The 9652-nt window shown below is 41.4% G+C and overlaps 1 protein-coding gene across 1 annotated transcript; it reads left to right on the top strand.

Moving 5' to 3' along the window:
• Positions 1–3203: 3203 nt before the first annotated feature.
• Positions 3204–9500, top strand: LOC311142489 (peroxiredoxin-5, mitochondrial-like). Its single transcript, XM_084178141.1, has 6 exons — positions 3204–3423; positions 5888–6022; positions 6166–6297; positions 8820–8858; positions 8942–9006; positions 9167–9500. Exons 1-6 carry the CDS (start codon positions 3331–3333, stop codon positions 9273–9275), a joined length of 573 nt encoding a protein of 190 aa, XP_084034267.1. The 5' UTR covers positions 3204–3330; the 3' UTR covers positions 9276–9500.
• The last annotated feature ends 152 nt before the right edge of the window (positions 9501–9652 follow it).

Raw genomic sequence — 9652 nt, 5'->3', positions numbered from 1 at the left:
TTTGAAGTCAACTTTCAGCAGGACAATAACCTAAAACACAACGCCAAATCTACACTGGAGTTGCTTAGTAAGGAAACATTCCTGAGTGGCCGAGTTACAGTTTTGACTTAAATCTATTTGAAAATCTATGGCAAGACCTGAAAATGGTTGTCTGGCAATGATCAACAACCAATTTGACAGAGTTTGAAGAATTTTGAAAATAATGATGGGCAATTGTTGCACATTATAGGTGAGAAAGCTCTTAGATACTTACCCAGAACGACTCACAGCTGTAATCGCTGCCAAAGGCGCTTCTACAAAGTATTGACTCAGTCTGAATACTTATTTAATGAGATATTTCTGTATTTCATTTCCAATACATTTGAAAAAAAATCTAAAAACATGTTTTGACTTTGTCATTATGGGGCATTGTGTGTAGATGGGAGAGAAAAAAATATACAGTTGAAGTCGGAAGTTTACATACACCTTAGCCAAATTCATTTAAACTCAGTTTTTCACAATTCCTGACATTTAATCCAAGTAAAAATTCCCTGTTTTAGGTCAGTTAGGATCACCACTTTACTTTAAAAATGTGAAATGTCTGAATAATAGTAGAGAGAATGATTTATTTCAGCTTTTATTTATTTAATCACATTCCCAGTGGGTCAGAAGTTTACATACACTCAATTAATATTTGGTAGCATTGCCTTTAAATTGTTTCACTTGGGTCAAATGTTTCGGGTAGCCTTCCACAAGCTTCCCACAATAAGTTGGGTGAATTTTGGCCCATTCCTCCTGACAGAGCTGGTGTAACGGAGTCAGGTTTGTAGGTCTCCTTGCTTTGTTGTCCTTAAGACATTTTGCCACAACTTTGGAAGCATGCTTGGGGTCATAGTCCATTTGGAAGACCCATTTGCGACCAAGCTTTAACTTCCTGACTGATGTCTTGATGCTTCAATATATCCACATAATTTTCCTTCTTCATGATGCCATCTATTTTGTGAAGTGCACCAGTCCCTCCTGCAGCAAAGCACCCCCACAGCATGATGCTGCCACCCCCGTGCTTCACGGTTGGGATGGTGTTCTTCGGCTTGCAAGCTCCCCCTTTTTCCTCCAAACATAACAATGGTCATTATGGCCAAACAGTTCTATTTTTGTTTCATCAGACCAGAGGACATTTCTCCAAAAAGTACGATCTTTGTCCCCATGTGCAGTTGCAAACCGTAGTCTGGCTTTTTTATGGCGGTTTTGGAGCAGTGGCTTCTTCCTTGCAGAGTGGCCTTTCAGGTTATGTTGATATAGGACTCGTTTTACTGTGGATATAGATACTTTTGTACCTGTTTCCTCCAGCATCTTCACAAGGTCCTTTGCTGTTGTTCTGGGATTGATTTGCACTTTTTTCGCACCAAAGTATGTTCATCTCTAGGAGACAGTACGCTTCTCCTTCCTGAGCGGTATGATGGCTGCGTGGTCCCATGGTGTTTATACTTGCGTACTATTGTTTGTACAGATGAACGTGGTACCTTCAGGCATTTGGAAATTGCTCCCAAGGACGAACCAGACTTGTGGAGGTCTACAATTTTTTTTCTGAGGTCTTGGCTGATTTCTTTTGATTTTCCCATGATGTCAAGCAAAGAGGCACTGAGTTTGAAAGTAGGCCTTGAAATGCATCCACAGGTACACCTCCAATTGACTCAAATGATGTCAATTAGCCTATCAGAAGCTTCTAAAGCCATGACATCATTTTCTGGAATTTTCCAAGCTGTTTAAAGGCACAGACAACTTAGTGTATGTAAACGTCTAACCCACTGGAATTGTGATACAGTGAATTATAAGTGAAATAATCTGTCTGTAAACAATTGTTGGAAAAATTACTTGTGTCATGCACAAAGTAGATGTTCTAACCGACTTGCCAAAACTATAGTTTGTTAACAAGAAACTTGTGGAGTGGTTCTAAAACAAGTTTTAATGACTCCAACCTAAGTGTATGTAAACTTCCGACTTCAACTGTATGTAATCCATTTTGAATTTAGGCTGTAACACAACATAATGTGGAATAAGTCAAGGGGTGCACCTGAGCTCAATTTCGAGTCTCATAGCAAAGGGTCTGAATACTTATGTAAACAAGGTATTTCTGTTTTTTTATTTTTAATACATTTCCCAAAATTTCCAAAAACCTGTTTTCGCTTTGTCATTATGGGGTATTGTGTGTAGATTGATGAGGGAAAAAATAATGTAATACATTTTAGAATAAGGCTGTAACACAACAAAATGTGGAATAAGTCAAGGGGTATGAATACTTTCTGAAGGCAATGTCTTCTGCATTAGGAAAGTCTTCAGACCCCTTCACTTTTTCCACATTTTGTTACTCTGGACCTTGGGCTATACCGCAGTCCATCACCATCTACACTACAGCATGAGGAACATTATCTGTCAATGTGTGTGAACCTAGGTAATTTGTGCAAGAGTGTATTAGCACCCTCAGCTAAAAACCAAGGCATATTTTGATTAAATTGAAATACCACATTATTGGGACAAACTACCGAAATATGTGCGCTGTGCTCAGGTTAAATCTCGCGGGTTTGATTGGTTCGATCAGAGAAGATCCTGCTGAGACTGTCCTCTCATTGGAACGCTGGAAGAAGTGCAACAGCTATTGCTTCCCCTTTGCAGTGCTTTGATGACATATAGTTCCGCATTTTAAAAAGGTATAATTTGAAGGTATAATTTGTAATTATCCTAAATATAATTTATCAATGTGTTACGTGATTCATATGTAATGTAAGGTTTAGTGTAGTATTTATATGTGTTTAATTTTTGTTTCATTTTCATGAAATAAAAATCCTTCAATGTGTAGAAAAGTTCAAATATAGGGTCTGGAAAGGTAGTGTCAGGTGCCTGCCAGGTGGAGAGGCGGAAGCTTTTAGTAAATCCCTTGCAACCAGACGCTCGGCTCAAGTGTGAGGTAACATCGAAGATTTTTATAACTAAACCAAGATAGACCACAGCCTGTCGTTTCCAACGGGAACAAATGAGTCATAGTGGGCAGGACAATCAATGAGGTGGGCAGAGCCAAGCAAGAACTAGCGAGATCATATTGGCCCGTTCTAGTGACAAAATCCATCTCCTTCCATCTTCTCCCACCGCCGGCCATATTTGGTAGTGAGTGGAAACGCCAAGCGGCTGCTTCACATTTATACATCCGGTGAAATATCTGTCTCATTGTTCTATCTGTGGTAACATTTGTAAACCAACTTCCGTGACAGCCACACTGAACTTGCTGCAGCCAGCCAGTCTGTTCTCTGCTACCACTCGAACAGGCGTTAAAGGGGCTCGTCTCAACATAGGCCAATGATTTCCAGCTCAGCGATTCTCAAAGGGACCCGTGCCGTCCAGCGCATCAGACCGCTACACACCACACTCATTGCCAACATGCCTATCAAGGTAAGAAATGCCGTCAGAAAAATGTTTGATCGAAAAATAACGCTCCTTCTTGACCTTGACTGCAGACTCTTTATTTAGAGGTTTTTTAACACGTGATTCTTTTATTTATTGTCGTTGTTGTCCATGATGCATACAACCGCCATGCTCAAGCCACATTATCTAACGTTACTCAAAGGCCATATTGCACTGATGATGGGTAAAGCATGATCGACTGGTGCATTCAATCAGTGAGCACGGTTATATGCACACACAAACTAACTATAATCTGACTAAAACGTTTACATGCTTTGTAAGAATAACGATTTCCCTAATAATCCTGTTTACATGACACATCTGAAATCAGGCTAACGTTACCTGATGGGACTTTTAATACATGCAGAAAATCGCCAATCAAAATAAACGTTCTACTACACAGTGACCATGTTATTTTGCGTTGTTCGGACACATAGTTTTCACATACACACTTTATAAATGCATATACTTTACGAACTCACTTCACTTGAGCATAATGCCCACCAGATGCATGTGTTTTGTTTTTTCAGATGTCTAGTCCGCATTTAACCGTACTTGACGCACATGTATTTCGCTTTTCAACTAGCTAGCAAAGAGGAAGAGAGCGGTCCAACTCAGTGTTGCCAACTCCTCAGTAAGGAAAGTAGCTATTGGCTGTCCTAAAAGTAGCTAAATGACGTCATCATCTAATTTGCATAATTGGCCATGTGCATGTAATTGTGATGGATGCTGTAGGAGAGAGGAATAACTCTTGGGAGAGACAAAAAGTGAGTAAAAAACACCCTACATTTACATCCCGCCCTGAATGTAAGCCAGGGCGGGATCAGCCATGCGCGATTCATTTGCAGTCTCGACGTGGAGGGGTGAACATCTCCTGCTCTGACCGCAGCTGGGAGGGACTGCTGCTCGTGCGAGGACTGGGACGCCTGTGAGTGCTTTGGGACTGGGGTGGGGCCCGCGGCAGCACCCGCTGCTCGTTGAGAAGAGTAAGAACAATACGTGCTTTCACGTCAGAGTCTCCAATAACACCAGAAAAAGTCGCTAGATTTGTCGCTAGTCGCTTTTAAAAAAACGTGTCACTAGAGGGGTCTGAAAACTCGCTAAATATAGGGACAAAGTCGCTAAGTTGGCAACACTGGTCCAACTCGGCGGAAAATCTATCTCCCTACAGCAGGTGGCGTTTTTCGTTTCGCCCACCAAGCAGGGAGGTTTGTATGGAGGTCAATGAGTGTCAAATTTGGTTAAAAACAAAACATGTATAGCTTATTTGCTACATGAGGTTTATTTGATCGAATAGAAGTTTAATACTTAAGTTAAAAGTGTACTGATATAAGTAGGACACGTGACATCCTGGCAACTTTGAGAAATAACACTATATAGGAGTTGCCTCGAGATGGCTATGCATATTCATGGCATGAAGTTAGTAGCATAGCATCTCTCTCCATTGAATACAGGTGGTTGACATCAACAGCCCTCATCGAATATTTAAAAAAGGATTACAGTAATGAGATGTATCCACCAATCCAAACAAAGGATAGGCGGGAGCTATACAGCCTGCCATGCAGCTTTGTGGACAACAACTCCCATTGTTAGGGCAGAGAGACATGTATCTTGTCAGCATATCCATAATCTTTGAAGCTAGCAAGTTGGAGTTTGTGTACTTCCATTTGTACCATTGCACGGTGAAGCAACGCACAAGCTGAAAATATTGAACACAAGCGGTACACAGAACGAGGCTTGATGCCTCATGCCCAATGTCCACCAGATGCATATGCGTTTTGTTTTGCCGGATGTCTAGCCCGCCGGAACCCAAAGACTTTGATGCATCATGTCCACCGGATGCATCAAACTCGGCGTTCCGGCGGAAGTAATTCACTGTCAATGGAGCAGTCCGCAACGCTACGCTGGGGGTGCTGCACTAGGCTGCGGTGCGTTCTGTATACCGCATGCGTTCCGTATTTTCAACTCGTGCGTTGCTTTATCGTGCCGGGGTACAAACGGAAGTACACATACTCCATCTAGCTAGCTTTTAGCTAGTTGAAAAGCGAAGCAGATTCGGCAAAACAAAATGCCTTAGATTTCTCTACATGCCATTTTTATTTGTGGTAATATAGCTCAGTCAGCGGTAGACATACCAACACTGCGCATGACTGAGCCAGCTGCTGTCAGTGAGTGCCCCAGAAAGGACTCTGCTTTTGGCTCTATACATTCAGCAAAGTCACGATGCTGCAGTAGTAACTTTTCAAGGCCGTTGTGGTGGCAAAATGTCCAATACATTATTCAAATGCTGCTGTACAGAGTCAAGTTCCAAATTCGATATCTGTGACTAATTGAAGGGGGTTGCATTTTATGTGTAACAGAACAGAATATGATTTTCAGCTTTCATGTTTTTCCATATCATTTGATTGACCTTCAACAGTGTTTGATTGAATGAATGCTTCACACTCACTAGGTTGGAGAAAAACTTCCGGCAGTGGAGGTTCATGAGAATGAGCCAGGCAATAAGGTGTCTATGGACCAGCTCTTCAAGGGGAAGAAGGGAGTTCTCTTTGCTGTGCCAGGGGCTTTCACTCCTGGGTGCTCCAAGGTAACCTCCATTCAGATCATCCTCATTTCAATGAATTTACATGTATGTGCATTCCTCTTTTTTTATCAAAGTTTGTTCACCATGTACATCCATCATCTGAAATCACTGTTTCACCCCCCAGTCCTCTTGCTCTTATCCCTCAGACTCACCTTCCAGGGTTTGTGGAGCAGGCAGCAGAGCTGAAGAGCAAGGGTGTGCAGGAGGTCGCCTGCATCTCCATTAACGACGCATTCGTTATGGCTGCCTGGGGAAAGGAGCATGGAGCAGACGGCAAGGTGCAGAATGCTGTTTGAAATTAACAAGCTGATACCTTGACCTTCAGCCTTCTGAATAGTCTTGTCGTGACGTGACTTTCATTAATATGACTGTTATTTATCAAATCAACTAACTATTTACTCAATTTAAAATAATAATGTAACAACTCATTAGCATTTGGGGCACCACAGAAGAAGTTGTTCATAGAGTTACCATCTCCCGAATTAAACTCTAAAAGGTCTTTACCTATCAATATGTATAAAACAGTCAACGTATCAATCATTACCGCTTATCAGTCGTCATTCTGAATGGTCGCAGAATTCTTGGATCCGCAAGAACCCCAGCTTTACTTATGATTCAGCACTACACAAATTGGCGTAATTACTTATTTACTAGCTAACTAAATAATAACACAGAATACATACATACTTAATACATGAGAAAGTCCCTAGCGGACTAACAACAGCATGACTGCTTGGTTATTAAAAGAGGGAGGGGTAGATAGGGAGAGACAAAGAGAGTCAAACTTATCGTTGATACATTTGGAAGCTACCCTCAAAGTAATCATAATACTTTGCTCACGAACCACCGCCCGTTTGGGTAAGAAGTCATAAATGTATTTATGTGTAGATGTCTTTGTTCGTCGTCTCTCTGTTGAAACCAATCAATCCTTCTATGGGAAGGGGTAGGTTTTATTGTCCCGTTTCAGTGTAAGGCTCTGCTTTTCCTGGCTTGGAGTGTTAAAATAGAACAGATACTCAGATGCATTCTAATGATTGTCTGAGATGGGATTTTCTTCTTCCCACCTTGTGTGGTTAGTGAAAGTTCAAGATCACTTTACACGGACAGCTGCATTCTGGCAATGTTCTGGTCTAGTGAGTTTATCTTCTTCTCCTCGTGTTGAGATTCAAAGGTCTAACCATTTCAAACGTGTGGACTACCGTCTCACGTCTGTCTGGTCTAACCATTTTCAGCCGTGTAGCCACAGCTCCACGCTTTCTGGTCTAATGTAAATTTCGTTACCAAGGCTGTTTATGCACTCTGATAGAAGGGGCTTTCCTACTTGCTGACACGGTCTCTGAGCTCACTCGGGCGTGGCTACTGACTGTGCATAGCTTATATGAAAACCTATGATCTCGTTAGAAAACTAAAATCTCATTCCTATCTTAACAAAAATACTGTCGTAATTATCCATATTATATACACAACATATTGGATGTAAACTTGACAGATAGTGTGTATACTTTCCAAATTACAGTATTTTCGTTATAACATTTTTAATGACATCACAAAATAATAAACAATATGACATGATTGGACTTTAGATCCCCACTGACCATTCCAAACATTTGGCTGTTAGGAATATTGTTCCAGTGTTTACTTTTGGGCGTAAAAGTCTTCCTACATTCCTTTCCCCATACTAGGGGGCCTGAGAGATTCACCTCCTCTCTAATTTATGGCAGAGTGTTAAGGTGTCAAGACCGGCACAGCCCCCACTCCCCTCTTCTGTGGGTAAGAGGGTCTGGTTGTTGTCAGACATTTGCCAAGCTGATCTGAGGCCTTTGATCCTCACCCAGGAGAGTCATGACAGTCTGTTCATGTAGTCTACATAGTGCATTCTTCAGTCCTGGGCTGAATATCTCCCTTCCGTTATTCTGATCTCCAGCACTTGACTTGGTACAGGAAAGCTTAGTCATCTGGTTGCAGGTCTTTGTCTTATGTAATCAATCTGGAGCAATCTGCAGTTGCTACATACATTTTTAGTCTTTTAAATGAATGATACGTACCCAGTGATTATTGAAGACTAACTTAAATGCCTCATGAGTTTATTTCTACGGTCCTATTCGATTAGAACCCCAAATGTAACCTTGTTTTACTCCATTGTTGATAAATAATGTAATTGTAAACAAACTATAGGCTACAAACATGGTTAAAACTATAATTTTGATCTCATAGATGGCCTTGCATCCATAGCTCTGTCTAGGAATTTGAGTGGTTACATTTCTCAAGCCCCATCCCTCAGCAGTTTACCAAAAACAGTGGCGGGGTGTACCACTTTGTTTTAATTGCAGATTACCTCTAACATTAATTGGAAATATCTTCTTTCCCAAACAGAGACGTTATTACAACAAGACCATAACTGGTTGAATTTTATAGAGATCTTTCAGTCTAGACCTGTCTAATAGTTGTGGCATTGAGTCCCTGTCACTTACAGGCCCTGTTCTTGATCATGTTGCATCTCAGAGTGTTAGGCCGGGAATCAATCCGATCGCGCTTGTAGACAATGCAGCTTTTAAAGGCAATGTTACCATGTTTGCGGAGATCGCGTTCAAGGGAAACACTGCAGACGTTGGCTCAATTGGAAATTACCTTTAATTAAATGTCATGAATGCTACAGCTTGGTTTCGGTTTGAATCCCGGCCCTAATCTGCGCATGCAAGTATTAAATGAATATACTGTTTGTAGTTTAATCATACATATCGCTACAGTGTACACAGAATTTATACTTGCGTGTGTACTGTCTACGGCCCGTCTTTTGCAGGTGCGAATGCTGGCTGATCCTACTGGAGCATTCACTAAGGTCAGATACGTCTTCAAAGCCTTGATTTTATTAGTTTACACGTTATGTACATTGTGTGAATCTAACCTCCATTTTATTTACAGGCAGTGGACCTGTTGCTAGACAACGATCAGATTGTTGCTGTGCTTGGAAACAAGCGCTCCCAGAGGTGAGGTCTTATTTTCTCCTACATCAGTGTTGAACTTGCTGCAGTAGCCTGGGTCACACTTAACATGTTTCTGTTTAGTCTCACTCATCTCAACATTTGGATTTCACACTGCAAAAAGCATTATCAACCCCAATAAATTGTCACATTCCTTGTCTCTTAGGTACGCTATGGTGGTGGAAGATGGCATTGTGAAGAATATCAATGTGGAGCCTGACGGTACTGGTCTCACCTGCAGCCTGGCCTCCAACATGCTCTCTGAGCTGGTGTAGTTCTGTTGGGACTAGCTCACTCCAACCACAGACAGCAGAAGTCTAACCTTAAGTTACAATGCACTGTCATACTAGTTTACCTGACCCTTCTTGTCACATGCCTGTGCAACTATGATCTCAAGAAGTGGAAGGAAATAGATGTGGTTTAATGTACAGCAATTGTTTGGTTCATAAACTGCAGTCCAAAACTGTGATTAAAGCAATACTATAGATGTGCTCAGCAAAGACATTTCCTTGTGTTTTTTCCACCGGCTTGGGGACTTTCTGGATGATGGCAGAACAGTCCCACTTGATGTTACTGGCTGCTGAGGGAGATTGAGTTTTGCTATTAAAGTGAAGGTATAAAATTAACTCATCATCCCACAGGTTTTGATATG

Source organism: Coregonus lavaretus, assembly GCF_964263955.1.
Source record: "Coregonus lavaretus genome assembly, chromosome: 15".
Classification (NCBI taxonomy): Eukaryota; Metazoa; Chordata; class Actinopteri; order Salmoniformes; family Salmonidae; genus Coregonus; species Coregonus lavaretus.
This window is presented reverse-complemented; position numbering and strand designations above follow the sequence as displayed.